Source organism: Loxodonta africana, chromosome 18, assembly GCF_030014295.1.
Source record: "Loxodonta africana isolate mLoxAfr1 chromosome 18, mLoxAfr1.hap2, whole genome shotgun sequence".
NCBI lineage: Eukaryota > Metazoa > Chordata > Mammalia > Proboscidea > Elephantidae > Loxodonta > Loxodonta africana.
In genome coordinates, this window is record NC_087359.1 from 66,755,059 (window position 1) to 66,782,898 (window position 27,840).

A 27,840-nucleotide genomic window follows, 5' to 3' on the forward strand; every position below is an offset into this window, starting at 1 on the left:
GGCTAATGTAAAGTAAAAAGCCAACTGTAAAAAAATCTAGAACTATAAATCAACAAGAAAAGAGACAAATAACCCAGTAGAGAAACGGGCAAAGGATCGTGGCAGGCGATTCCAGAAGAAGATACCCAAGAGAGCCGTGAAGACACCCAAGAGAGCCGTAAATGTAGGGGAGATATTGCAAAGCCTCTCGAGTCATCAGGGAAATGCAAATTAAAACAACAATGAGATACCACTTCACGCCCATCAGATTGGCAACAATTAAAAAGGCTACAATACCAAGTGTTATTAAAGCTGTGGAGAGTCAGGGACTCAGGTGCTGCCGGTGGGAGTCTAAAATTGGTAGAGCTTCTTCAGAGAGCAAAAAGGCAGGCGTTTATAAAATACTGTGCAGATCCCATAGCCCAGCATTCTACTTCGAGGCATAGACCCACAAGAGAAGCTCCAGCTCGTGGACAAGGAGTGACTCATGCAGTATCGTGATAGAAAAAAGCAGGAACAACCGAAATGACCATCGCTGGGAGACGCACAGAGAAAATGGGGTGTGTTCATACTGTGAAATTCTTGACCACAAAAGAATGAACTAGACCTACATTAACCAGCATAAATGGGTTTCCAAGAAAATAGGACTGAAGGAAAAAAGCAAGTTGTACAGAATGGCGCCATGGCTGTTCGTTTTAAGCACGCACACAGGACACTACGTGTTGTTTATTGATGCAGATGGACAAGCCAGAGAGGGGTTCCCGGCAAATGCACACTAAGGCGGGTTCCTGTGGGTGGGGTGAGGGATAAACAGGATCCCCTCATAAAAGAGGCCATATCTGCCGGCTACTGTACAGAGGAAATGGTTGATGCAATCTCTCCGCTCACTTTCTCTCTCTCGAAAATATACCAAACGTGAAACGTAAGAGAATGTTTTTCTGATTTGGGGATGGAGTAGGTCTCCTCTGAGCAAAACGTGAAATCCAGAAACCACTTAGGAAAAACCAGCAGATCTGACAGCATCAACTGAAACGAAACAAGACTTCTGTATGGTGACGCTCCCTGTAAAGAAAGTCGAAAGAAAGATAAGAGAAAATGTTGGTGCCATACACAATAAGGGGTCAATAGCCATGATATGTAAAAAGCAAATGTAAATCAATACAAACAAGCTGACAGGAGCATAGGTGATGGCTGCAGGCAGATGAGTCCCGGGCAGAGAAAAATAGGAGCTAAGGAAAGCCACGGAGATGGGGTGAGTGAGAGAGGGAAAGAGTACAGAAGTGAGCTTGGGTCAGAGATGGATGGGCAGGGCCAGGGATGCAGAGAGAGACCCAGGAGAAAGATGAGCAGATAGAGGGAAGCAGGGAGAGCCAGGGCAGGGCTGGTCGTGGGCGATGCTGGCCAGATGGGTGGTCAGGGTGGGGCCAGGGAAAGATGACCAGGCTGGGTTCTCAGGCCCCGGGCAGCTGGGGCATGGGGGAGGAGGTCCACATCAAAGGGGTAGTACCACCCGCAGCTGGCACAGCCCCACCCTTTCCAGATGAACTGGGCTTTGCCCTTTGATGTGTACATGGGGGAGGGGCCGCTGAACCCACTGGGCCACTCTGCCCACTCCTCACTCACACTGCCAGGGTCGGCCCAGCTGCCCTGCTTGGGGGCGGGGTGTAGGGTGGGGGATGACTTGAGGTTCCCAAGGTGGGTCCAGAACCCAAGGAGGAGATCTCCCAGCAGGTGTCTCCACAGTCCCAGTGCTTATGGGGACAAAGGGGCCTGTCTAGGCTGTACCTGCAGCTCTCAGCCTGAGAAAGCCCAGTCCCATCCCAACAACTGGCCAACCAGGCCCAGACAGACTCACTATACAGAGGGGAAAACTGAGGCCTACAGTGGTCTGGCGGCGTAGGCATTGCTGAACCAGGAGCTGGGCTTCGTGCTCTCCTGTTGCTCCTGGAGCCTGCACGGGGTAGGAAGCAGAGTGGTCCCCCAGCACTCCCTCCCGTCCCCCACAGTATTTCTGGCTGCTGGTCCTGTCCCGCGGGCTGGTGGGCATCGGCGAGGCCAGCTACTCCACCATCGCGCCCACCATCATTGGTGACCTCTTTACCAAGAACACACGCACGCTCATGCTGTCCGTCTTCTACTTTGCCATCCCGCTGGGCAGGTGAGAGTCAAAGACCCCAGGGTTTGGGTGAGGGTCCGGGCAAGGTCCCCTTGGACTTTTGACTATTCCCTCTCCCTGGAGTTTAGCAGGCAGGTGCCCTCAGTTAACTAAATGCGTGGGTGGTCAGCTGTGGAGACATGCCGGAACTGCTCCCTGGCCAGCTGGCTGGGTGAGGGTGGCTGGCCTGCCTTGTAGCGGACTAGTGAGCGTTACCTGCCCCAACCCCATCTCTGCTAAACCTGACCTGTGCCCTGTCTTCTCTGCAGTGGCCTGGGCTACATCACTGGCTCTAGCGTGAAGCAGGCAGCTGGAGACTGGCACTGGGCCTTGCGGGTAAGGCCTGGGTACCCTCCACACAGACCCCCAAAGCAGCCCTTGCCCAGGCCACCACCCCCCCACCCCGAGGTTCAGGGTCACCAGCCCAGGCTAGGACACAGACATGGCTCCAAGCTTCCTGCCTGGGCTCTGAAGTCTCTGCCCTCCTAGGTTATTCTAGGTTGGAATGTCAGGGAGCCCAGGTATGAGAGGAGCCAGGCCTGCCCTGCTCTTGGGAGCCCCCGGTCTGAGGGTTGGAATCTGCTTCCCTGGAGTCCCAGGTTGAAAGGCGAAGGACTCTTCCCGTGTCAGGAAATTCCAATTCCACGGTGGCATTTCCTGCTTGGAGCCCTGGCTCTGGCTAGGGTGAGGCTGGGACAAGACCCTGTGTGGAGGCCCCGAGGGTTTGGAGCCACTTCCTGTCCTGCGGGAGGGTTTGGGGCAAGTTTGCCAAGGCCCCAGGACAGTGCAATGGGAGGAAACAGAGATCCCCAGTCTTGCGGAGGAGCGGAAGCTGAAGACAAAGTGTTTTTTCCTCAAAAGCAGGAAGTGGCCTCCGCGGAATTTCTTGATGGGGGCGAGAGGGGATGGCATGGAGAGGAACTCCCTGGCCTGTGGGCTCCCAGGCCTGGCGGGGTGGGAGCAGATCCCCCTGTTCTCAGGGCTGGTGGCAGGGCTGGTTTATTGTAACCCGGGCTGTCAAGAGCTCCCTTTTCCATCCTGAGGGAGGCCTGGGGCCTTGAAGATTCCATTCTTGACATTGGACTGGACACAGGGAAGACCCAAAGTGGCCCCTGAGCCCCTATTGCCCTGGGGCCGACATGGGCCCTTCCCAAATGTTGACCTGGTCGGTCTACTAGCTGGAAGCCTCATGCCCAGCCAGGCCCTTCCCCACAGGGTGCCCCACAGGGCAAGGAGCTGGCCTGGGGAACTTTCCTAGCCTCAGGGGCTTGGGCAGGATTGTATCTGACTCCTTGCCCTCAGAAACTCTCCTTTCTCTCCCAAGGTCATCATTACATCTGTCTGTCCATGCACCCACCTCCAACCATCCATCCATTTTCTTTCCATTTGTCTATCTCTCCATCTATTCAATCATCTTTCCTTCTTCCTCCATCCATCTGACCACCTATCCCTCCCTTTCTCCCCTTCCCCTCAGTCCTGTCCCTAGCCTAGGCCATCCACTTTAGGCCCCCAAGCCCTTCCCTAACACCATCACCCCAGGGCTCAGCAGCCCAGCCAGGAAGGCTGGCCAGATACTAGCCCAGAAGGGGGACTCTGGGACCCCAAGAAGGTGCAGCTTGCCTGAGCACCCTTTGGTGCAGCAGAGGCAGAGTCACCTGTCCTGTGTCCTAACTTGCTCTCTGCTCTGCCAGGTGTCCCCCGTACTGGGCATGATCACAGGAACGCTCATCCTTGTCCTGGTCCCGGCCACTAGGAGAGGACATGCAGACCAGCTTGGGGGGCAGCTCAAAGCACGCACCTCATGGCTCCGGGACATGAAGGCCTTGATCCGAAAGTGAGTCCCGATGCTGAGACTAGAGGGCCCCTTGCAGGGCAGCCCACCCTGCACCCTCAGCTGGATTCCCTGCACAGAGGCCAGGGTCATTGTCCCCTCTGCCCACAGTGCTGGGAGTGACATTTGGCTGCTAGTGTTTATTCTTATAGCCCAGGGCTCCCTGCAGCCTGAGCCCTCACCCCCAGAGCCTGTAAGGGAATGGATTGGAGGCCTCCGAGCCTGGGGAAGGTGTGAGCCTGCAGGCCAGGGAAGAAGAGGCTGCCTCTTCTGGGATCCTGCCCCAGCTCAGTGCCACTGCCCCGGCCTCTCCCCAGCCGCAGCTACGTCTTCTCCTCCCTGGCCACGTCGGCTGTGTCCTTCGCCACAGGGGCCCTGGGCATGTGGATCCCACTCTACCTGTACCGCGCCCAAGTCGTGCAGAAGACGGCGGAGACATGCAGCACCCCACCCTGTGGGGCCAAGGACAGGTGAGACCAGGCCAGGTGGGCCAGTGTTGGTGCAGGACACCCGGACAGAAGAAAACCATTTTCCCCGGCCTTGCATCCCCCTAACCTGTGCCCCCTTGTCCTCTCTCTCCACAGCCTCATCTTTGGGGCCATCACGTGCTTCACGGGCTTCCTGGGTGTGGTCACAGGTGCAGGAGCCACGCGCTGGTGTCGCCTGCGGACCCAGCGGGCTGACCCACTGGTGTGTGCGGTAGGGATGCTGGGCTCTGCCATCTTCATCTGCCTGATTTTCGTGGCCGCCAAGAGCAGCATCGTGGGGGCCTATGTGAGTGCAGTGGAGGCCCACAGGGTGGGGGGACTGGGTCTGGGTCACAGGGAAGTGTCTGGAGCAGGAGATTCAGTCAGCTTGTTGGACCCTCCCTTCCCACGGGGAGGCTCTGAGCTTCCAGTCCCCTGGCTGGCTGCACGCTCTGCTCTGCCCAGGCCTGGGGCTCTGGGAACCCTCCAGGGCCAGTGGGCATGGCTTGGGGTCTGTGGCTCATTCACAATGGCTTGTCAGTATGACTGCCAGGAGATGCTAACCCCAGGGAGGGATGGAAGGCTTTGGGGGGGCTCCCTGCCAGCAGCCAGCATGCAGGGAGCAGCCTGAGGCCGGTGGTGGGTGGAGGTCCCCTGATGGTTGCTCTGGTCTCTCCTGGACAGATCTGTATCTTTGTGGGGGAGACCCTGCTGTTTTCTAACTGGGCCATCACGGCGGACATCCTCATGGTGAGTGACCAGGCCAAGGTCACCGCATGATGACACAGGCCTCTTGACCTCAGGAGAAGCAGTGGGGATCAACTGGAGAGGGCAGGTGAAGAGGCAGGAGAGCTGTCCAGGCTTGTGGGGGGGGAGGCTGGAGGGAGGAAGGCATGCTGGGAAGGTAACCCTGGAGGCCGGGAGGGCACCAGGAGATAAGAGATTTGGGTGGGGAGTGCATCAATCAAGACACAGGGCTGAGGAGGCAGAAGGGAGGAGAAGTGGGGGCTGGGTGGGGAAGATGTTGCAAGGCTCAGGTTTGTGGCTGGGAGGCTGGCAGTACCAGGCTGGCACTGAGGTGGTGCTGGCTGCCAGCGCTCCTCCCCCAGGGTCTGTGCACCACGGCCCCTGCCCCTCCCAGGCCGTCCTGGGTCCAAGCCGGCAGCCGGGGGCTGTAGACACCCGAGCCAGGCGATCTTGCCTGAGTGCCTGAGGCTGGGGCCAGGCAGACAGAAGCCGTCTTCACAGGGCCAACAATGGGCTCCAGACAAGCCAGCCAGGGACAAAGGGCCATCTGAGCGGCCAGCAGGGGCTTGTATTCCTGGGCAGGGACGGGGGCAGCCTAGGAGGAGATAGGAGGGGGACTAATGACTTGTGGAAGTCTGGGGGAGCTGGGGACAGTGGAGGGGACCTGGGCCTGTCCTCCAGGATCCTCCAAGTCAGGGTCAAGAGAGGGTGAAGAGAGTGCAGGGGACTGGAGATGGGGGGGTGGGAGGGGCTAGGGAAGGCCCTGGAGGCAGGGGGAGAAAGGACTCCTCATGAGTGGGCTGTCAGGGTGCTCCAGGTCTGGTGCTACACAACCTGATGACCCAGGAGAGGGGCATATGCCCAGGCACCGGGGCCCCTGCTTGCTCCTCCTCTCCAGGAAGATGTGCCCCTGCTCCAGCTTCCCTGCTATATCCCCATCACCCTGGGCCGTCTTCCCCCCTCCCCCCCGCCCCCAGCCCATGGGTGGGGGTGGAGGTCTGACTCAGCTCTGCACAGGAACAGGGCTTACCCCACATCCCCATCTGAATCCAGTGCCTGCCTCCATCCCCAGGGGCACTTCCAGCCGCTGACAGGGTCTGGGTCCCAGGGAAATCATGTCCCATTTTATTAAGTGTCACATTCAAGTGACTAATTATTGCTGGAAACGGGGCCACGCCATTTCATTAGATCCAAGTCTCTTCCCCCAGCCACCAGGGTGCCCGCTGGGCGTGCTGCTCTGACTGTCCACAAAGCCGGGGCTAGGTAGGCTTGGGGGTCTCTGAACAGATGAGGCAGCTGGAGCTTGGGGGCAGGGGGCTGCCCAGGGCCACACACTGACCTGGCTCCTCTGCCACCACCCCCTTGAGTCTGACCTTGGCCTCTCAGCTCTGGAACTGCAGGCCCCTGGGGTCAGGGTTGGCTTGGTCTGATGAAGGGGGCCTGTTCTTCTGGGGTCCAGCAGCTCTTGGCATTCCTGGAGGCATTAATGGGTTAAAGAGGAGGCAGGGTCCTGCTCCCCCACCCCTTGTCCTGGTCTTAATGAAGGGGAAACCAGATGGGTCTTTAGCTTCTGGGGAGGAGAAGGCAAGCAGCCGAGAGCCAGGCTTCTAGACCGACTCAGACTTGCCATACTCCATGTGTGGTCCCTCTGGAACTTGGGCCTTTTGGGGCCTCAGTTTCCCCATGAGTTGTGACCAACCACCAAGAGCAAAGTGCAGAACCTAAGGCAGCCTGGACTCCCCATGTGGAGGGTTAGGGTGTCAGGGCAACCCCCAAATTGTTCTCCCCTAGGGGTGAGGGAGGCAAAGGTTTCCATCTCTGAAATGGGTGGCTGCAGGCCTGGGGCCTGTGATGATTCAGCATGGGGCGGGCTGAGTGGTGGTGTTGGGGGCCATCCGTGTGGAAGTGTCTAGGAGGCATCCGGGGATCTGGGTCTGGAGGCCTGGTGGTCTGGGCTGGGCTGGAGGTCAGAGATGGTGACTGAAGCTGCGAGTGGGTGAGGTCTGGCTCTGGGGAAGAGAGGGGACGATGGAGAAGAGCAGCACCCCTGGGAGTGGGCAGTGAAGGAGAGGGTGGTGAAGGGAAGGGCCCAGGACAGGGAGGTATTGAGACAAGGCAGGAGTTCCACCGACCCCAGGGACGAAGCCAGGTGGTAGGCCTGGCTGCCCTGGCCACTGACCGGCCCACCTCTTCTGCAGTATGTGGTCATCCCCACCCGCCGGGCCACCGCTGTGGCCCTGCAGAGCTTCACCTCCCACCTGCTGGGAGACGCTGGAAGCCCCTACCTCATTGGCTTTGTAAGTACCCTGGGTGGGGGGTAGGGCTGCCCTGGGGAGGGGGCAGGGGGCGCACTAGGAGAAGGCTTTGCCGTGACACCGTCCTCCCAATCCCTGCAGATCTCGGACCTGATTCGTCAGAGCACCAAGGACTCCCCGCTCTGGGAGTTCCTGAGCCTGGGCTACGCCCTCATGCTCTGCCCCTTCGTCGTGGTCCTGGGTGGCATGTTCTTCCTCGCCACTGCTCTCTTCTTCCTCAGTGACCAAGCCAAGGCTGAGCAGCAGTGAGTTGGGGCAGGGGGTGGACCTGATCCCCTGGGCCTGCTGTTTCCACTGTGACAGCCCGTCCATCCCCAGGTGGTTGGGGGATAAAGTGACTTGCTCTGGGCTGGTGTAACCTGGCTGATGGGGACTGAGGGCCCTGACTCTGCCACAGACTGCTCCTCAAGCCCTGTGGTCCTTGCGAGGCTGACCCCAGCCTCAGCTTCACATCCAGCCTGTGAGTCCACGTTGCCCAGGCTGGTGGGTGGGAGGCTCCTGTGCGTGATGGTTCTAGACTTGGGTTTTTCTCTGGAGCTAATGGTTTTCAGAGCAGACCCCTGCCCCCCGCTTCCTTTTGTCTCTCATTTTCTGATTTCTTTCTCCTTTCCTCTTGACTCTCTCTCTTTCTCTCCTCTCCCCACCCCTGGGCTCTCCCATCTCCCCCTGGGGCTGACGAGGTCCCCGCCCAGAACCTCCGGTCAGCCAGCCCCCACGACGCGACGTGCCACAGCAGTGCCCGGGCCTGGCCCCTGTTGACCCGCCACCCTGACCCTCGCCCGTCTCTTCCTCAGGGTGAACCAACTGATGATGCCGTCCGCTTCCGTGAAAGTCTGAGGTGGTGAGTGCAGGCCGGGAGGCCTGTGGGGGCTGAGGACCAAGACACCTTGTGGGAGGGGACCAAAAAAGCCAACCAGTGGGCATTTAGTCGATTCCGACTCATGGTGCCTCCGTGTGTCAGGGAATCGTGCTCCACAGGGGTTTTAATGGCTGCTTTAAAAAAAAATTTTTTTTTTCAGAAGTAGATCACCAGGCCTTTCTTCCAAGGTGCCTCTGGGTGGACTCGAACCTCCAACCTTTCAGTTGGCAGCAAGCGCCTTAACCGTTTGCACCACCCAGAGACCCCTTGTGAGAGGGGAAGGGGCCAGCATTTACGGGGAGGGGCTGTCGGAGCAGTGCTTCACCACACCATGGGACTTGCTCTGGAACCAGGAGCAGCACCTCATGAGTCACCCCTGCCCAGGCACACACCAGCTCTGTGCTTGGTCCTTCCTCCTGAAACATTGGCCGAACGTACTGAACTAGGGGAAGGGGAGCAGGCTCCGTCTTCCAGTAAATCAGCTTCCCCTTCCTTCCTCAGAAGGGCTGAAGGCAGGGGTCAGGGTCTAGACTGGCCAGGAACTCCCTCAGAAGCACCTGGAAGAATCGATTTAGGCAGAAAACGGAAGGTCAGAAAGGAGCCTTTGTGTCCCCCTGGAGGTGCCAGGGCTGACTGGCTTTCTGACCTTCCTCAGGGCCTGGCCTCTTGGGGCTACAGCTTCCCAGCAGTGCCAAGACCCAGGGTAGCTGCTTGCCCACTCCCCTTTCCTGCCCCCAAAAGCAAGGAAAATGCAGGAGCAAAGCCCTGGAATGGTCCCTCCCAAAGGCTCTACCTTTGACCTCTGACCCTTCCACCCAGGTGCTGCTGGGACAACGAAGAACCCACGGTCCTACCTAGTCTGGAAGGTGTCCTCCAGTACCCTGGCCCATCTGGGTTGTCCCAGAGCTTTCTGGGTGACCCAAGGCTGGGCACCCACCCTCTCTGGTCTGGGACTGCGGAGTGGCCCTGGATCCGAGAAGAGGCCATGTCCTCAGTCAGCCTGGAAGGTTCCATCGGCTGGAGGCATGCAGTTGGACAGATGCCCAGCCCTGGATTGGAGCTCCAGGGTCCCTGGGGCCAAGGGAGACAACCCCTCCAAGTGGTGGGTGTAGCGGGACAGCCTGGCCTGTCGCCGGCTTATGTGATCTTGGGCAAGTCCCTGCCCTGCCTGGACCATGGGGCCAGAGGGCTGGACTTTCCCACGCAGCGTGATGGGCAAGGCGCCATCTGCAGCTTTGAAGACCCAACAGCCTCTGGACCATACAAAGAAGAGGTGGCCCGGGCCTCAGGAAGGCAGTTCAGGCTCTGAGGATCCCAAAGGGCCTGGAGTGCAGGGCCACTGCTTTGGGATGTCGGACTCAGCCTGGCGAGCAGAGCCGGGTACCCAGACCAGCCAGCTCACTCTAGAGGACAGTGGTCGTCACAGCCTGGGGCTGGCTCTCAGCCTGGCGGTCTCCCAGGTAGGGCCCATGCCAGGTCAGAGCTGGCATCACCAGGGGTGAAGACCCTGGTAACATCTATACGATGCTGCCGCACCTGGGCTCAAGATGGCAGTCAGGCTAATCTCTGGGGGCTACCCCCCCACCTCTGCAGGGCTCCCTAGAGCACCGCTGCTGTCCATGTCTCCCCACCCCCCAGGAGCCAGGAACCCACACCCCCTCCCTGGGGCGGGCTGGGCTTTTCCAGGGGCAGCACCCAGGGGACCATTCCCAGAATTCATGGGGCAGCAGCCAGGGCTCTGGCAGCCAGAGGAAGCAGCCGTCCACCAAGCTTCCTGCTCTAGGGAAAGAGCTTGGTGGAGGTGGAGGTCCTCCCGGATGGGCCAACACCCCAGAACCACCCCAGGCACACCTCCACCCAAACATGGGCTGCTGATGCTTCCACACACTCCACTACGCCCCCTAGCAGCCAGGCCTTCATCGGCCTCTGATCACCCACACACTCATTTGCACACACCCCACCCTCATAGCTAGTGTGCTGTGGCTCCTTGGTGGAGCCCATCCTCCTGCTCTGTAATTCCTGTACACTTGCTGGAACCTAAGGGGTTTCTGTTCTGGGGCATCCCTCGTTGCCAGTAGGAGACCCCAAGGGCCGGCTTGGACAATGCTTTTCCACCCCTTAGTTACCTACCAGCTAGCCCTGGCTTCAGTGGTGTGTAAGCTAGTGGAATACCCACTTCCCACCAAGCCCTGGGGCACCCTGGGGGACCTGGCAAGGGGGTGGGGCAGGGGGTGGTATCCCCCAAGCCCAGCCTGGCCTCCACCCCCTATCCGGACCTCCGCTGGGGCCCCAGGAATGTTTTCTTGTTGTACAAGAACCAGGTCCAAGTGTTGCCTCCTCTTCCTTCCGGAAGCCAAACTGCTCCTTTATTTTTTAGAGCTGCTGATTGTGAATCTCAGCATCTAAGAGAAGCCAAATATATTCCTCTTGTAAATGAAGAAATAAACCTATTTAAATCATGCCCTGGCGGCTCCTGCGGCCAAACAGCCTGGGGTGGGAGGCCATGAGGAATGGTCGCACCTGGGCCTGGCCAGTGTCCGTGGTCCACACTGCCACGGGGCAGCTGTGTACCCACACTGACTTGTGCACAGGTCTGGGTACCAGCCCGGCTGTCTCCACAACAGGACCGTGAACTTGGCCCACAGTGCCCGGGGAGCCAAGGTCCCGGCCCCACAGAATCAGGTGCCGTCAGGTCGACTCTGACTCACGGTGCCCTCGTGTGTGTCAGAGAACTGGGCTCCATAGGGTTTTCAATGGCTGATTTCTCAGCAGATCACCAGGCCTTTCTTCCGAGGTGCCTCTGGGTGGACTTGAACCTCCAACCTTTTGCTTAGCCTAGTGCTTAACCACCTGTGTCACCAGAAGATGTCAAAGCCCACAGAGGTTAAGGTTAGACTGGCCAGCCAGAGAGCAGAGGCAGGGCCAGCCCAGGGCAGGGGTCTACACTGCTCCCTGGGACCCCACAGTGCTTGCTGCTGAGCAGGACCTCCTAGCAAGCTGACGGCAGACCCCTCCCCGGTGCCAGAAAGTAGCAGCATAGATTGTGGCTTATTTATTAAAATTATGGTGGAAAAATAGGAGTCTCTAGGGCTGAAGGAAGCAGGGGCTGGATGTCAGGGCCTGCGTTTAGGGCTGAACCCCCTTCTTCAGCTGCACCTTCTTCCTCTTGGCCCCACTCCGGAGGAGGCTGGGGCTCCCATCGGCCAAAGAGAGCCTTGCCTTTTTCTGTAGCAGGGTAGGCTGTGGTGACTTGCCTGAGGCTCCCTTTTTGGGAAGACTCTTCTGAAGCTTTTTACCAGCAGACTCTGTGCGAGCAGTGCCATTCATCTGGGATAGCTTCTGATGTTTCTTCCGAAGCTTTGGGGTCTTGGCAGGGCTGCTGGGGCTCGCGGTGGGGGTGGCAGGGGTGCTGGGGCTCGCGGTGGGGGTGGCAGAGGTGCTGGGGCCTGTGATGGGGGTATTGGGGGCAGAACTCTTGGCTGCAGGCTTCCCGTTCACCTGGGACTGGGCTGAGGCCGCGGCCTTCCTCCTGTGCCTCTTCTTCTTGCCTGAGCTGGGGGGCTGCTTTTCGCCAGGGGTTGCTGGCTTGGCATCTTGCTCTGTGGCATCTTCTGGCTTGCGTTTCTTACGCTTTTTGGTTTCTGGCAAGAATCCCTTTTTCTTCCGCTTCATGCTAACGGGACTCTGGGTGTCACTGGGGATTTTCTTGGCATCTTTCTTCTCTGACTTGGGGCGCCTGGGAGGAAGTACGCAGGGTGAGAAAGGCCCCAGCGAGGGCAGAAGTGGCCCTCAGCGCCGCGGTGCTATGGTACCCAAGCTGCCCAAAGTGGGTCTTTCCAGCCCCCTCCCGAGGTGCGGGACCTCCTTCCCAGACGTACTGGACTCCCAGGAACTTCATGGCCTGCCAGTAGAGATCGTAAAGGCGGCTGGAGCCGGCCAAGTGTGCCCCCTGCTGCAGGCTCTGCTGCAGGCTTGGCTGGAGGCCCTGCAGCAGGCCCAGGATGGTGGTCAGGTCCAAGGTCAGCTTCTGTGGAGGGGCGAGAGGCTGTGCTGCAGTGGTGATGGGGGCAGAGTCTCTCCAGGCTCCTGGTCCCCAGCCCTGCACAGTGACTGCCCCCTCAATTGACTGCCTGCCCCCTTCTTGGCCCTCAGCCTCTCTGCCCATAAATCAGGCTTTCTCGCCTTGGGAGGAAAATCGCCCTCTCTTGGGGGCACTGCCCTTGCCCCTTTCACAGCCAGGTCCACAGCCTGTCCCTGCTTCCTCACCTCCCACTCACCCCTCCTCTCCAGGCAGTGGCTCTGGCCCGCCCACCGCTGAGGGCACAGTGAAGTGATCTCAGGGACCAAGCCCTACTTCCTGGCTCACCCTCCTGCCGTGTGTAATGGGTCATTCTTGAAGCCCACTGGCTCCAGTGGCAGCCCCTGTCCTGGCTTCTGCTCTGCTGCCCCTTCAGTGCTGCTCTGCAAGGTCTTATCTGGAGCGCTGCCCCACACTCCCAGCACCCTCCTGGCACGCTCACCCTCAGCCTGGCCTTAACCAGCTTCTACACACTGAAGGCTCCACACCCTTCCCTCTTGGCCAGAGTTGGGGAGCCGGGCCCCCAACTGCAGCTGTCTCTGGACCTCTACTTTGACGGCCCAGGAGTACCTCACAGTCCACACACCCCAAACTCAACTCATCACTACCCTTAAACTACCCTTCTCCCAGCGATGGCTCCACCCCCTTACCCCAGTCCTGGAAACCTGGGGCCATGTGGGGCTTCCTCCTAACTGCCGCCTACACCTGGAATCTTCGTAACTCCTCCCACTGCCTGCAGCCCTTCTAGTGCCTTCTCAGCATCGTTACTAGAGGATGGCAGTAAAGCTCTCCCCCCACGCCCAGCCAGGCCCTGGCACAGCCACTCTCCCTGCTGGCTCGACACCACCTCTATCTGTGGCTCTCTAGGCACCCAGACAAAAAAGCCCAAACTCCTCACTCACCCTAGCATTCAAGACCTTAGTCCTGAGCCTTTGCTCAAGACTAGCTCCTCCCCGGCTCTCCCAGGAAGCCTGTTCCCAGAAACCCTCATGTGATGCCCTCCCCTGCCAAGCCCCAGGCACCTGGGCTCCTTTCTGCCTCACCTGGAGGTGGATGGTCTTGAGGACCGTGATGAGCAGCTCCAAGGAGGACAGCTCCCTCTGCTGCTCCGACTTGGTCTGCGCCTTACCCAGCGTCCGCAGGTTCTAGGGAGGAGGCAGCAAGGCTGCTGAGGTGCTCTGCCGAAGCCTTCCTCTCCTTTCCCACATGGGAGACTATGACCCAGAAGGAGAAATGTCTCCCCGGTCCCTACCCCGTGGAGAACCATTCCCTGTACTCCCTATGGGGTCAGGGGGAGGGGTCCATGGCTGTTACCTCAGTGACCTTTGCCAGCACCTGGCCAATTAGCTGCTCCCACTCGGAGTGCTCAAAGCATGGTCTCAGCTCTCCCATGGACAGGGCCTTCTGGAGCAGCAGGCAGGCCTGGGCCTGGGGTGGGGCGATATGGTTACCAAGAGCCTCAGCAGGCAAAACCAAGACTTAGGGAACCACAGGGGGAACCCCAGAGCTCTGGGAGCCTGCTGGGTGCCCAACGAGGCCACGACAACTCCAGGCTGCGGGTGAGGGCTGTCTGATGCTCTGGGTCCAATCTGCCCGTGTTTCCCAATTACCTGCTCCTGCCCCTCTTCTTGTGGAGGCGGAGGACAAGGCTCATGGAGCAGCAAGGGGTCACAGCTGGACAGAGGCAGGACCTTAGGCTACGATAGTTCCTGGCCCTCTTACCAGTTCAGTGCCATCTTCCTCCAGCCTCCCGACACTCCTCATCCCACCCCCATACCTGAGTGGACACTGCGAAGGGCCTCTTGTGTGTGGGCCAGAGCACAAACCCAGGGGGAGGGGCCGGGGGCTCAGGCCAGAGGGGAAATGGCAGCTGTGGGGCGCAGCCATCAGCTGGCCCCACCCCCTCTCCAGCAGTGAACCCACCCCCTCACCAGCAGTGCCTGTGGTGGGGGAAGGCGTCCAAGCACAGCCCTCACCCCCTTCAGGGAGCATGCGCCATGGCCAAGGTGAGTGGGGCAGGGATGAGCCTGCCCTCAACCTTGCTGGGACTGCAGGTCAGCACTCTGGGGCCTCACGAGCACCCAGCCAGGAATCGGTCAGACGGGTAATTCAGGCCGGCCCGGTCTGGGAAGTCCCTTACCTGCTGGCGGGGCCGCGCTGGGCCTGTCACGTGCTGGACCACGATGGGGAGCAGGCTTTTACAGAGTACCTAGCCAGGGGACCAAGGCTGTGAGGTGGGGCTGGGCTGAGCAGGACCCAGGGGGTAGGCTGATCCCCACACTTACTGGGTGCCGGCAGAAGAGGCTGAGGAACATGGGGACCGTGAGTGGGCTGTTGCGCTTGGTCAGGAAGGAGCTCAGGGCTGATGAGTAGACCATGGTCACGCGTTTCAAGTCCAAGCAGCTGGTTGCCTAGGCCAGGTGAGAAAGAGCTGGTGTGGTGCCAGGGAGAACCTGGGCTGCCTTTACAAGGCTGAAGGTTTAGTCCTCGATTTCCCTCTGTGAAATGGGCACATGGTCCGTGGCCTGCTGGCTGGGGCTCGCTCCTGTCTGTCAGCACCTTGCCCTCTGGGCTACCTGGAGCCATCCCATATCTAGCCCTCCTGACCAGGCCTGCTCACCTGTGGGGCCTTGGCCTTGGCGCTGGCTTTCTGCTTCTTTGGGGTCTTGAGGGGCAAGGCATCGGCAGGGTTGCCCTTCAAGACCCGGAGCAGGTAGAGAGTGGCATTGAAATAGTAGAGGGCGACGGAGGAGTCGGCCTGGCGGCTGGCCTGCTGCACCAGTCGCTCCACCTGCGTGTGCAGTGCCTCCACGTGGTTGCTGACGTCGTGGCAGTAATGCCGGGCCCGGCACAGGTGGTGCCTGCAGAGGGAAAAGCAGGGTTGGTCAGAATGTCCTCTCCACCCGTGCCCTGCAAGCAGAGCTAACCCTGAGAGTCGGGACCCTGAGCCCCACTCACAGAGATGGAAACAAAGACCTAGAGGATCTGACCAAGGTTGTGGACAGAGGCCTAGAGCAACCTGTAGACGTGCTCTGAGGCTGCATGGGGCTCAGGGTGCCTGGGTAGAGGGCAAGCCCGAGGGGGAGAGGGCTGCCTAGGCTGAAGCTATGTCATGGGCTAAACGCCCCCACCCAGTCCAGATCTCCCATCTGCCCCTGTCTCTCCTGGGGCAGTGGTCTTTGGGCCCAGGATTAAGGGGGACCAGAGTCTGTGTACCTAAGCCCTGAAAGGTCCTATGGGGCTGGTAACAAGTGGAGGCGAGAGGGAGGACTCTTGGTGAACTGGACTCCAACAGTCCAAGCAGGTGGCAGGGAGGAGTATTCGAGAAAGCGCCACGACGGCGCACACGGGAGATGCGTGGGGGCGGCATGCCAGCCACACGCTCCCCACCACCCGAGCTCCTGGCAGGCAGGTCTGCATCTGCCTCCTGCCTGTCTCTCTCCAGATGCCTGCAGCTGCCCCCTGGCTGGGCTCCCCTTCCAAATCCTTCTCCGCACACTGTGGCCCATTGTCTAAAGGGCAAACCAGCCCCAGCTCCACATGCAGGCACTTGCTGAAAAGGCCTTGTTGGTTCCTCAGTGCTGCCAGGACCAGGGTGCACTAGGCGTTTCCTGCCGCACTGCTGGCCTGACATTCCACCTGCATCTGGCTGGCTCCTGCTGGAGACGCTGCCTTTCTGCCCTGCCTGCACCCTCCCAGCCTACTCCTGGCGTTGCTGTCACTGCTCTGGAGGCCTTCCCTGGAACTACAGTGCTGGCTAAGGGTCCCCAGCACTCTGTTTCCACTGTCTCCTATCCGCCCCTATCACAGCCCACTCAGGCCTGCCACAGCCTGATGACTGCGTGATTTCCCTACACTGACTTCTGAGCACAGGGGCAGGACGGTACCCCAAGGACCCCAGCTCCAGCGCATGTGGCACTAGAAGCAGCAGGGAAAGAATGGGCTGTGTGTGCGTATTACTGTGTGACTGGTGCCCCGTGGCTGCGCACTGAGCCTTGAGTCAGGCAGACCCAGACTCGAACCCCTTCTACCTGTGACCCCGGAGGCCTGGCCCCCCGCCCCCGCTCACGTGAAGATGCGGGCCGTCTTGTGCAGGAGGTCCTGCTCCTGCTTGGAGCTGCTGGTGCGCATGCTGCGCCGGATGACAGTCAGCAGTGGCTCGAGCAGCTCCAGGACCAGCGAGTTCTCGGGCTGCTTCGTCACCAGCACCTCGACAAGGTCCAGCACCTGTGGCCAGGAGGGGTGGGCTCAGCACAAGCTGGAGTGTGTTCAGAGGAAGCACAGGGGCTAGGTGGCAGGGCCAGGGTGGCAAAGGGCAGACTGGGGTGCCCGGCTTGCTCCAGGCTTACCCTGATCTGGAAGTCCCGCCGGAGCACCTTCTCCTTCTGCAGCTTGCTCTTCTCGTCCTTCTTTGCCTGGATGCGCAGCTTCTGCTCAGCGAAGAGGCTGGCGAGGTTCTGGTCCAGGGCCATCATGGCCTCATCCCCCAGCTCCTCTTCCTCGTCCTCACTGTCCACTCCGCCCTGAGGGCCAGATGCCCAGCCGTCAGCCTGGCATCAGGCGGGGCACACAGACGGGTCCCAGAGCCCCCTTCCCTGGCTCCTGCTCACCAGCGCCTTCCCCGCCTGCAGCACGGCCATCAGCTGCTCCCGGAAGCCCTGGTCCACGTCCTTGTCCCGGTCCTCCTCATCACTCTCCTCCTCATCGTCACTTTCTTCCTCTTCCTCTTTCTCTTTCTCCTCCTCCTCGCTGTCTGAGTCGTCCTTGCTCTTGTTCTGTGGGTGGCGGGTGTGTCAGGCCTCCCCACGGCCCACCACGTGTCTGCCCGCAGCAGCTGCCCCACCCTGCCCCCCGGCAAGCACCTGTGCAGTCTTCATCATTACCTGCTTGTCGTCAGAGTCATCCATGACCACCACATTATCGTCCTCGTCCTGGCTCTTGTCAGGGTTCAGCACCTGTGGGGATGCCCAGACTGCTGACCCATCTGCTGCCCTGGCTCCCAGATCACTGGGCCCTCTTAGCCACCTCCCTGACCATGCCCCTGTCCAGTCTTGGCCCAAAGGTAAATGCATTCAGGGAGGCAAACGGAGGCCAGGCAAGAGGGTCACGTCCTCCAATGTCTGGGCCCAGAGCCCTCCTTGGCCTGCCTGACTGCTTCCTGAAGCTTCCTGAGGTGAGGCCCCTGATCCCTTCACAGGAGGCCCCCTCCGTGCCCCCCAGCAAAAACTTGCCCAGTAGCAGACTTTGAGTGAGCTCCCCCGCCCATCCCTGGGGCCGTATCTGTTAAGGAAGGAGATCCTGCCCCCTCTGTAGGACCCTGGTGAGGTGGGCAGGGGGATGACAGCCCCCCCCCCCCAGGACCTAGGTCCCCAAAGGCCCCAACTCACGTCCAGGATTAGCTGCAGGGCACGTGGAGTCAGGTGGGAGCAGATATGGCCAAACACGCTCCGGGCCACCTGGCGCATCAGGTGGCTGGGCTGGGCCAGCAGGGCTAGCAGGATCTCCACCAGCACCTCCACCCACGGTGGCTCCTGGGAGTCTGCAAGCAGGAAGGGGGCTGAGCCTGGTCAGGGTACTGCTAGCCTGACCTGCTAGGTTAGCCCCATGCCGGGTCCCTGCTGTGCTGAGGACATGGCTGCCTCCCCACCTGCCCCAGGGATGAGGACCCACCAACAGCCTTGGAGCGGGTCCGGCGGGGCTTCCCCTCCAGGCTCTTCTCGATGCAGGTCTGGATGTCGCCTAGGAGGTCACAGCTCTCTGCAGGGGACTGCCAACAAGGAGGGTGGAAATCAGGGGCCAGGTCCCCCTCCTCCCAGGCTATGCTGAGCCAGGTAAAGGGCAAGGCAAGAGGGAGTAGCTGACGTCAGAGGCCTAGGATACTTTAGTCGTTTGCTGCCTTGGCCAGTCACCCTCATAGTCCAGAAGAGAGGACACCAGGCCCAGGGGCAGTCTAACAGCAGATGTCTTTTTTACACCTAATATGTAGTCACAGGGTCTGAGCGCGCTCAGTGAGCAGGGAGCCCACCTTCCTTCCCCACTGGACACCCCCAGAGAGATGGAGAGCGGCCAAAGACAGTAAGACCAAGGTCACAAGGCAGCCAGCAGGTCCCAGGACTCCCAGTTCGTAGTTCTGATTATTCCCCCCCATCCTCCACCTAGCTTGGCCTTATGAAGATAGAACTTAAAACCATTAATAAATTCAATTTATTAGTTTTAACCAACTCCAACCCATTTTAACAGGGACAAGCACAGACGCCAGCCACCTAGCAGTGAGTTGGGGGCCTCTTGAAAACATCACTCAAAACGCAGTTGGCAGCTTCAGTGTTTAGACTCGGGGTGTAAAAAGGCCAGAACTGGGGACCAGAGCTCTGTCTTCAACTCCCTGGTTTTGTGGCTGGGCAGGTCCTTGCCCTTCTCTGAACTACACCCTTTCACCCAGGGGTTGGAGATACCCCGAACCGCAGCTGCCTCTGTCCAGACCAGCCCACAGCCCCCGGAAACAGGATCTTTGTAGGTGTAATCAAGTGTCCCAGAAGACCAGGGCCCTGCCAGTCCAGAGGCCCAGGGCCCAGGATCAGAAGGGGCCTCATGGTCAACTATTACCCACATAACTGGCCCACCAGCTGGGCTCAGAGTACTCCAGGCTGGCTTGGAGGCAAAAACCACAGCCAAGAGGCCAGAAGAGAGCACCTGAGAACCGATCTACTCAGGCTTCTCACAACCAGAAGCAGCCCTGACCAGAGCCTCGTGCCATGGGAGAAGAGACCCTCCTAAGACATCAGGACTTGTAGTCAAGAAGAAACCACAGGTCAGAAGACCTGCTGGCACTGAGCTGTCAAGATGTTGAAAGCTTCTTGGTGGAGAAAAGGGCAAAGCAGACCCAACTGGTTCTATAGGAGCTGCTGTTACAGGTGCCTGAATATGAAGTGTGATACAGTGTAACAGAGCACAGAACCCAGTGTCGGGGATCCAGAGAAGAAAACACCAGACTGAACTCATCACTGGTGAATCCAGGTGGAGAGAATGAATTGTAAAAACTGGGACCTTACTATTAATTTTTGCCCAATGGCAGGGGACACACCCCCTTGGGTGACAGGTCTGCCCAGAGGGGGACCTCACTTACAGCACTTTTCCCCTTCTATCTGTTGTGGGTTGAATTATGTCCCCCCCGAAAATGTATGCTCAAGCCCTAACCCTGGTACTTGCGAATGAGACGTTATTTGGAAACACGGTCTTTGTAGACATGATTATGTTAACGTGAGATCGTTCTGGAGTAGATCAAACCAAACCCACTTCTGTCGAGTCGATTTTGACTCATAGCAACTCTACAGGACAGAGTAGAACTGCCCCATAGGGTTTACAAGGAGTGGCTGGTGGATTTGAACTGCTGACCTTTTGGTTAGCAGCCGATCTCTTAAACCACCGCGCGACAATTACTGGTGTCCTTATAAGGAAAAAAGAGACACACACAGGGAAAACGCAATGTGAAGATGGAGGTAGAGACTGGAAGGATATATCTACAAGCCAAAGGACGCCAAGGAATGCCGGCAACCACCAGAAACTAGCAAAGCAAGGAAGGGTTCTCCCCGAGAGCCTTCAGAGAGAGCATGACCCTGCAAACAACCTGAGTTTGGACTTCTGGCCTCTAGAACTGTGAGACAATAAATGAATGTTGATTTAAGCTGCCCAGTTTATGGCGCTTTGGGAGGCCCTGTGGGATAACCAAAACCAAACCAAACCCAGTGCCATCGAGTCGATTCCGACTCACAGCGACCCTACAGGACAGGGTAGAACTGCTCCATAGAGTTTCCAAGGAGCATCTGGTGGATTCGAACTGCCAACCCTTTGGTTAGCAGCCGTAGCACTTAACCACTATGCCACCAGGGTATCCCCCTGTGGGATAGCAGAGTCAAATTCCTACATCTGAGTCCCAGCCAATAGCTGTGCAATTTATAAAGCTGCTTTGCCTCTCTAAGTCTTGGTTTCCCCACCTGTCAAATGTGGGAAAGAAGTGCCTTCCTCCAATCTGTAGGGACTACAAGAGACACTGCCTGGAAAGCTCAGGATGCTGGTCCAAGAAAGGAATGATTTCTCCTCGGGCTGTTAATTCCACCCACGACTGTGTCAGCTTAGGAAACCTTCCAACTTCAACTCCCCAGAGCCTTCCCTGGTCACCCCACAGCCCTCTCAGTAAGAGGCCTGGCGTGCCCCAGAACCACAGGCCTGTAGCCTCCCGAGCCTTGCAGGCCACCATACCTTGAAGAGGTGGATGCCCACCAGGAGAAGCAGGTGCTGGAAGGCTGTGGCCTTGACTTCCGTGGAGTGAGCCTCCAGCTCCTTCAGAGTCTGCAGCATCCTGGGAGGAGGTGGGTAGGTTCTCAGGTCATGGCTGCCAGTGTCAGACCCAACGGTCCCACCCACCCCTGGAAATGCCCTCTGCTCACCGGTCCCAGGCTTGGCGCTGCTGTGCAGTGAAGGGAGTCGTGGTGGTCACGTTGCGGTTGTGGTTCAACAGCATGTCTGTGAACTGCACCAGGCGGTAGGTCCAGGGCTGCCCACCTGGGGTCTGGCCTGGCACCTGCCTGAACTGTGTGCTGAGGGCCTGCAGCAAACTGGGTGAGGGCGGAGCTGGGGTCACACGGCTGAACCTCCACCCACCCCAGGGCTCAGACCCTCCTTCTGATCCATTGGAACTCACTGGTCTTCTGCTGTTCTTCCCAGCTTAGAGTCCTCAAGACCACCTCTGCCCTGCCGCCCTCCCCAGCTGCCCACGCCCACCTGAAGAAGGCGCTGCAGACCACCTCTCGGGTCCGGCTCTCCAAGGGGAAGGAGAGCCGCTGCTCAGTCTCAGGGATTTGCGATGTGGGCTTCTTGGTTTCAAAGAACGAATGGAATAAACAGAACCTGGGGAGATGGGAGAGCCATGAACATGAGCCTCGGACAGTGCCATCATTTTCCCAGGCCCCTCTCTCTGGATGGCATCACCATGCACAGTGCCAGGGGGAAGGTGCTGTTCTGCTCTGGAGACGACTCCCTGAGGCCTGCGGAGCAGGCAGGTGGTGAGAGAAAGGGGCGTCCCTCGGGTGTGAATGCAGCTCAGCCCGAGTTGGGGAGAGAGAAGCAGAGCCCTCATTTAGAACCGAGACTGGCCTAGGCTATGTGGACCCAACAGCCATGCCTTTGCTCCTGCAGAACAGGGCGAAGTAGGTCTTGGGACAGATGAGGGTTAAATGGGCACCTGGTCCTGTGCCTGACACAGATGAAACAGGTGTTGGGAAAAGGCTCCCCAATGCCATCAACATGCAACACTGCCTGTGGGACATGGAGTGTGCCTGAGCCCTTTAGGCCCCTGGACCCCGCCCTCCCTGGGTCCCTTCCCCTACAGGCCTGAGGCATTTCTCTAAATTCCCTGTGCCTCAGGGGCAAGAACAGCTTCCCGTTCCCTATGCAACCTGAAGGCTTCTGGTTCCAGGGGGATGCAAGCAAGGACGAGGCAGTAGGCCCACTTCTTTGGACATCCTGCCTAGGGGGAGTGGGGCTCAGCGCGTCTCGCACCTGGCCACCTCCTCGACCAAGGCCTCCTCCTTCTCGACCTGAGAGTTCTCCACAATGCTGACCAGGCGAAGGATGATCCACTTCCGCAGTCGGAACACGGCCCGCTCAGGCCTGGGGTAGGAGCCGGGGTCACAGGAGCCATTTAGAGAGAATGAACACAAGGCACCCTTTGCCCCGTCTTGGAGACACAACAGCCGAGATCTCCCAGCCCCTACCACCAGCTGGACCACACATGGGGAGAATGAAGCTTTCGTTTTAGAGCTAAGGGGCCTCCCCTCCTCTCCCACAGTTTGGAGCCCCGACATCCTAGGAGGTGGAGTCCAGGCATTCTGAGCTCCCCAGGCCCACTCACACATGGAGCGAAGCATCCTGGTTCTTCTTCTGGTTGCTGGTGCTGAAGTCAACCAACGAGTCCAGGTTGGGCTGGAGAAACATGTCCCGCAGCCAGGCCACGTAGTCCTTGAGGGCGCAGGGACTTAGGAACTGCACGACCCGCCAGAAGGTGGGCACGACGGGGTGGCCCTGGTTGGTGATGGAGGAGAAGGCCACCAGCACGGCCAGCTGCCGCTCAGGGTCAGTCTTACAGCCCTCCAGGAAGGTACCCACATATTCGTCCATCTCTGGGGCAAACTTGAAACGGTCCGGGGCCTGAAAGGAGCAGGCATGATGTTAGCAGAGGGTCCAGCTTGGGGTCACCTGCCCAGACAGGGCAACCCTACCAGCCTGTCCCCCAACAGGCTGAACAGTGGCTCAGGAAGTCCCCTTTCCTTGTGCCTAGGCTGGCTGAGCCTAGAATTCTCTCCACTCCGCTGTTCGTAACTTGCAGTAGCTCCCTGGTGCCCCAGCACTTCTGCCTGGCATCAAGCCTCCCTATAGTCTTCCAGCCTCCACACCTCTGGCTCCAGAAGGCCCCTCCTTCCCACCTCTCACTAGAGCCTGCCAGGCTCTTTTCCTGGCCTGAGGCAGGGCACAGCAGCAGGTAAGAGTACAGTCTGGGTCATCAAACTGATCTGGGTTCCAATTCCACTTCTGCCAGTCCCCTAGCTGTGTCATCCTGGGGCTCAAAGATTCATACCTCTCATGTTTACTACCTGTCTCGTCCCATGCTACATGCTTTCATGTAGTAGCTTTTTAACATTCACAATGACCCTTTGAGTTTGGCCACTACTCCTGCATTTCATGGACGAAGAAAACAAGGCACAAAAAGAGCTCGGAAGTAACTTTCTCAGGATCGGAGCTCACGGGTGGGGAAATGGGATTTGGACCCAGCCAGTCTGGCTTCCCATCATGCTCTTAACCACTGCCTAATACTTTCTGAGCCTGTTCTCTCCTGCACAAAATGGGAATGGCAGCAATCAGGAGTGAGCTGTAAAGATTAAAACGAGACACGGAGAGCAGCAAACAAACAGCACTTACTACACACCAGGCACTGTTTTAAGGGCCCGCGTAATCTTCCCAAAAACCCTGTGAGGGAAGTACTGCTCGTCTCATTTTATAGACAAAGAGACAGGCACAGAGAAGTTAAACAATTTGTGCAAGGTCACACAACTAGTAAAAGGTGCAGTCAGGAATGGAACTCAGCAGTCCGGTCCCCAGATTCCATGTACTTAACTTGTAGGTTGAGCGTTTAGCTTCAGGCACGTGGAAAGTTCTCGCGATAACATTAGTGACGATGAGTATGATCGTTATTACACCACCAGCTGGGTGGAGGGTGGTCTGAAGAGATCACTGGCTGTACGTTACTCTGCTGGGGGTTCCTAAGGGAGAAGGGCCTGACCTTGCCAAAACTCCATTCAGAGGGAGGAGAGGGGGCTCAGGCCACCTGGTTTACCCAGAGGGAAGGGACACTTGCGTCCCAGACCCCTCCCAACAGTATCTATGCTTGCTTTTTCCAAGGCTAGGACCACCAAGGCAGGAAGACCCTTGATGCCAGAGCAAAGGCCAACCCACCTTCCAGAAGCTGGCTAAGTCCTGAGGAGGCCCTCGCCCCAACCCTTTCTTGCAAGGACGCAGTCTGTTGCCCAGCCCTCACTGGCGGTGTTGAGCCGCATGAGGGGCGCCCACCTTAGAAGTGACCAAGTGCTCCCCGTAATGGTGGATCACGTCTCCCCGCATCACCAGCTGCAGCTGCTTCTTGGACAGAAGGGGCAGGGCTGCACCCAGCAGGCGGAAACACAGGAAGCTAAGGGGGTGGAACAGAGCCTGGTTAGAACCCTCGGTTCCCCAGGGGACCTCAGGACCTCCGGCCCACCCTGGCTTAGCAAACAGGGACAGGGAGTCCAGAGAGGACCAGTGCCACATGCACCTGGCCGGCAGGAACTGCTTCTTTAGCAGCCCTTGTTCCAGAACCTCGTTCCAGAACCGTGGGAACTTGTTCTCCTGAAGTGCCAGGCGCAGCAGGTCCAGAGCCACAGCAGGCAGCTTGCGCTCCTTCTTCACAGAGGCAGCAGCCATCTTCAGCACGTTCACCAGTCTGGGGAGGAGGGCAAGGGGACTTAGGGACACCCACGTAACAGACGAGGGCCAGGGGCAGCTCCGTGACAGCCAACCAGAGGTGTAGCAAGGGGGGAGGGGGCCAGAGCGGGAAACATGCCCTGGGTACAAGTCCAAGGGGGAACCAAAAAAGGCGCGGAATGACATTTCGAAGTGCCACAAGTAGGAAAGGTGCCTGAGGCTACCAGACAAGAGGGAGGCGCTTCTGCTGACACGTCGCTGCTATCAACATCTACTCGGCTTGACATTGGGGGAGCGCAACTTATCCTCACCATGCCCCTGTGCTCACCTGGGAATATTCTCATCTGAGAATAGATCTACTGATCCCAGCAGCTTCTCGAGCTTTGCAGGCACCTTCTGTTGGGCTAAGAGGAAGAGTTCCAGGTACTCAGGGGAGCTGAGCACCACACCCAAGTCAGACTTGAGCACCTTCGGCAGGATGTCCTTTAACGTGGCCTCTGGGACCTGGGGGCAGAGAGACAAGTTCTATGAGGGTGGCTCACTCATAGCTTCCTTCATCTCTTCTTCCATGGGGTAAGCCCTACAGATCCCGTTCTACCTGCCAGGCTCCCATGAAGGTCCCCAGCAGAGTGCCAGCCTGAAGTGGGACAGCCACAATCCACCTTGCTTGGTATTTGATAAGAAATTCAAATTCCCAAATCCCAGAAAGCTCGGGTTTTAACAAGCATCCCTGGATGCTAACTGACCTGGGGCTAACCCTTTCAGTAATTCCTCTTTGGTTTTCAGAGGACCAAAAAACAAAAAAATCAAACCAGTTGCCATTAAGTCAATTCTGACTCATGTGCGTCAGAGTGGATCTGTGCCCCGTGGAGTTCTTAATGGCTGCAATCTTTCAGGAGATTGCCAGGCCTTTCTTCCAAGGTGCCTCTGGGTGAATGTGCATTTGAACTGTCAACCTTTCGGTTATAACTGAGCACTTAATTCTTTGTGCCACCTAGGACATCCTTCAGAGGATCAGCCTGCTTCTTATACAAAATTCCCTAAACTGAGGGCCAATGGGAGAGCAGGAATTAGAATCCAGATTTTTCTATCTCTGAGGCTAGGCTGTGCAGAAACCACGATGGCCTCTTGCCTCTTTACTCAGTCCAGAGAGGTGGCAAGGGGTTCTCTGTGCTAGCCTACCTCACTTTCCCAAGTCAGGGCAGTGTAGGTCCCTGAGGGGCCAGCCCTGCCCAAAAGAATGGGCACCATCCAGTACAGTGGCTGCTAGCCACAGGTGGCTGAGCACTTGAAGTGCAGCTACCAGAACAGAGATACACTGTAAGTGTAAAACACAGTGGGTTTATGACAAAAGGAGTGCAAAATCCCTTTTTTTCCTCTCCACACTGATTGCACATTGGAATGATAATACTTTAAAATGTGTTAGGTTAAATAAAATACACCCCTAAAATTAATTCCACTTGTTTCTTTCTGCCTTTTAATGCAGTTATTACAAAATTTAAAATGACACCTGCAGCTTGCCTTCATATTCCTATCAGACGGTGCTGCTTGGCATGTTCTCACCCGCTAACTTGGGCCTTCTCGATGTTTCTATAGCAGGGAGTGCCACCCAAGGTCATACCTCAGAAAGGATGTCCACCAGGGCCTTCTGGGGCTGCTCCTGTAAGTGGTTGTGGTGCTGGGTCAGGACCTGCAGCAGCTTCACGGACTTCATCAGTGCCTCCTGGTCCTGGCATCCACACAGACAGGCAGAGGGTATGAGGAGGGCATGCTGCTGCTCCCCACCACTCCCAAGCCAGGCCACATGCCCCGGGTGAGAGAACCCCCTGGGCCCCCAAAGCTCTTACCTTCACTAGCCGGCCGGACTGAAAGAGGGCTAGCACCCCAAACAGGTGTGCGAAGAGAGCAGGTCTCACCATTGCCTAGAAAAAGATTCCAGGCTCAGATAAGAAGAGCTCAGGTACTACAGCACCCCGCCCCTTTCACTATCCTCCACCTCCCCCCCCGCCCGCTGCTGTCCATCCTGGGGTCACCCACTCTCACCTTCTTCACTTTCTGTAGGTTATATTTTTCTTTTATCTGCTCCAGGATGCTGCATAAGGGAATGTCCTCAAAAGACTGTAGCAGCTGCCAAGAGGTGTGACAGAAGGGAGAGGATTCAGGGGGTGGCCCCACCACATCCCCACATCCCAGCAGACGTCAACCTGTTTCCCCTTCTCCTTGAGACTTCAGCTGAGAGGCCCGGGGTCCCTGATCCCACCCCAAGGATGCCTCTGAAGCTGCTCATGTTGCTCTGATAGAACACTGCTGGTGAAAAGGAGCTGAACCTTACCTCCCTTGGCCCCTAGACTGCTTAACTGAGATGCCAAGATACCCTATCCCCAGAGCCTGCTGAGTCTTCCCAGGCTGATCCCAGAGGTCTGGGTTTTCACTGCCCTTCCCGTTGTCCAAGCTCCTCGGAGGGTAGCTTAGAGTCGGCTGGGTGCCCCTTGGAGACACAGGGCTGTGACCCTGCAGAAGGGGGGGGCCACTGCAAAGCTCATTCCTCCCACCAAATATACCTAAGGGGCCTCACTCCACCCGTGCACCAAAAAAGAAAACATGCTGAGCCTCCCCCTCCACTTCCCTGGGCTTCTTTGCAGTCAGTCTTTGCTGAGGCGCCTTCTCTTCCTCCACGTGGTGAATCTTCCCTGGGACTGGGCTTCAGATGTCACTCTCCCAACCTCTCCCTCAGACACCCCTCTCCTGCCAATTGAGCACCTGCCTCCCTCACACCCACCGTCCACAGGGACCACCAACTCACCTGTGCCAGGGCCAGACTGTAGCAGGGCCGGGCGGTCTCTCGCCCGACCCCGAGCCCAGTGATCAGGCGCATCAGAGCGTATTTCATCTCGGATCCCTAGGGAACCAAGTGCAAGCCTCGTGGGCCAGTGGCACGAGTCAGCTAGCCCTCGCGGACTCCCGCACCTCGGCCGGCGCCCGCCTGGGGCATCCCGCCTCGGGACCAAGTGCCTGCAGCCCCAAGGCCCGGATCCGCCGCCACATCTGGCTGGATCTGCGCGGCCGCCTGCTCCAGGCCCCGCCAGCGTACCTTCGGCCGTGTGCGCAGATACTCCAGCAGCTTCTCTGTGGCCTCAAGCCGCGTCTCCTGCTCCGGCTTCGCAATGTCCCAGAAGAAGTCCAAGAACTCGCGGCTGTGCTGCAACAAGCCATGGCGGTCGGCAGGCGGGGCACCGCTCTTGGTCGCCTCTCCGGGAGACACGGGCTCAGCGACGTCCTGACTCTCCATCTCCGCCATGCTCCACGAACACGTGGGCTCTGAAGACTGCCTCTTCCAGGTCAGGGCGCCGGGCATGCGCACTGGACTGGGTCGGCGGGGGAGGAGCCAGGCGAGGACCTG

General features: G+C 58.4%; 2 protein-coding genes across 3 annotated transcripts in view; one reads left to right on the forward strand and one right to left on the reverse strand.

Moving 5' to 3' along the window:
- The window catches only part of SPNS2 (SPNS lysolipid transporter 2, sphingosine-1-phosphate), a 38,327-nt gene extending 27,530 nt beyond the window's left edge, over positions 1-10,797 (forward strand). Inside the window, exons 4-13 of the mRNA XM_064271610.1 lie at positions 1,986-2,137; positions 2,404-2,470; positions 3,826-3,968; positions 4,283-4,435; positions 4,550-4,739; positions 5,117-5,182; positions 7,378-7,476; positions 7,576-7,739; positions 8,289-8,335; positions 9,173-10,797. Coding sequence (XP_064127680.1) covers positions 1,986-2,137; positions 2,404-2,470; positions 3,826-3,968; positions 4,283-4,435; positions 4,550-4,739; positions 5,117-5,182; positions 7,378-7,476; positions 7,576-7,739; positions 8,289-8,331 — 1,077 coding nt within the window. The 3' untranslated portion in view covers positions 8,332-8,335; positions 9,173-10,797. The remainder of the gene's footprint in view (positions 1-1,985; positions 2,138-2,403; positions 2,471-3,825; positions 3,969-4,282; positions 4,436-4,549; positions 4,740-5,116; positions 5,183-7,377; positions 7,477-7,575; positions 7,740-8,288; positions 8,336-9,172) is intronic.
- Positions 10,798-11,390: 593 nt separating this feature from the next.
- Positions 11,391-27,777, reverse strand: MYBBP1A (MYB binding protein 1a). 2 transcript variants are annotated; one of them, XM_010596518.3, is made up of 26 exons: positions 27,532-27,777; positions 27,244-27,339; positions 26,484-26,567; positions 26,288-26,362; positions 26,062-26,169; positions 24,769-24,944; positions 24,292-24,459; positions 24,051-24,168; positions 22,339-22,634; positions 21,987-22,097; positions 21,210-21,335; positions 20,876-21,043; positions 20,688-20,787; positions 18,102-18,198; positions 17,819-17,970; positions 17,315-17,386; positions 17,042-17,206; positions 16,781-16,954; positions 16,501-16,658; positions 15,052-15,292; positions 14,717-14,842; positions 14,572-14,640; positions 13,746-13,859; positions 13,475-13,576; positions 12,232-12,380; positions 11,391-12,089 (listed from the first exon to the last, which is right to left on the reverse strand). In XM_010596518.3, the coding sequence occupies exons 1-26, from the start codon at positions 27,736-27,738 to the stop codon at positions 11,480-11,482; spliced, it is 4,062 nt and encodes a 1,353-aa protein (XP_010594820.2). In that variant the 5' UTR covers positions 27,739-27,777; the 3' UTR covers positions 11,391-11,479. The 2 variants fall into 2 exon arrangements, with proteins under 2 accessions (XP_010594820.2, XP_023412086.2); XM_023556318.2 differs by lacking the exon at positions 14,572-14,640.
- Between the last annotated feature and the right edge of the window lie 63 nt (positions 27,778-27,840).

Excerpts from the sequence above, each read along its gene's own strand:
- MYBBP1A (XM_010596518.3), bottom strand. The coding sequence starts at position 27,738 with ATGGCGGAGATGGAGAGTCAGGACGTCGCTGAGCCCGTGTCTCCCGGA. Across the intron at positions 27,340-27,531 it reads ATCTGCGCACACGGCCGAAG|GGATCCGAGATGAAATACGC; the intron begins GTACGCTGGCGG and ends TTGGTTCCCTAG. Across the intron at positions 12,381-13,474 it reads TCAAGACCATCCACCTCCAG|AAGCTGACCTTGGACCTGAC; the intron begins GTGAGGCAGAAA and ends GCCCCTCCACAG.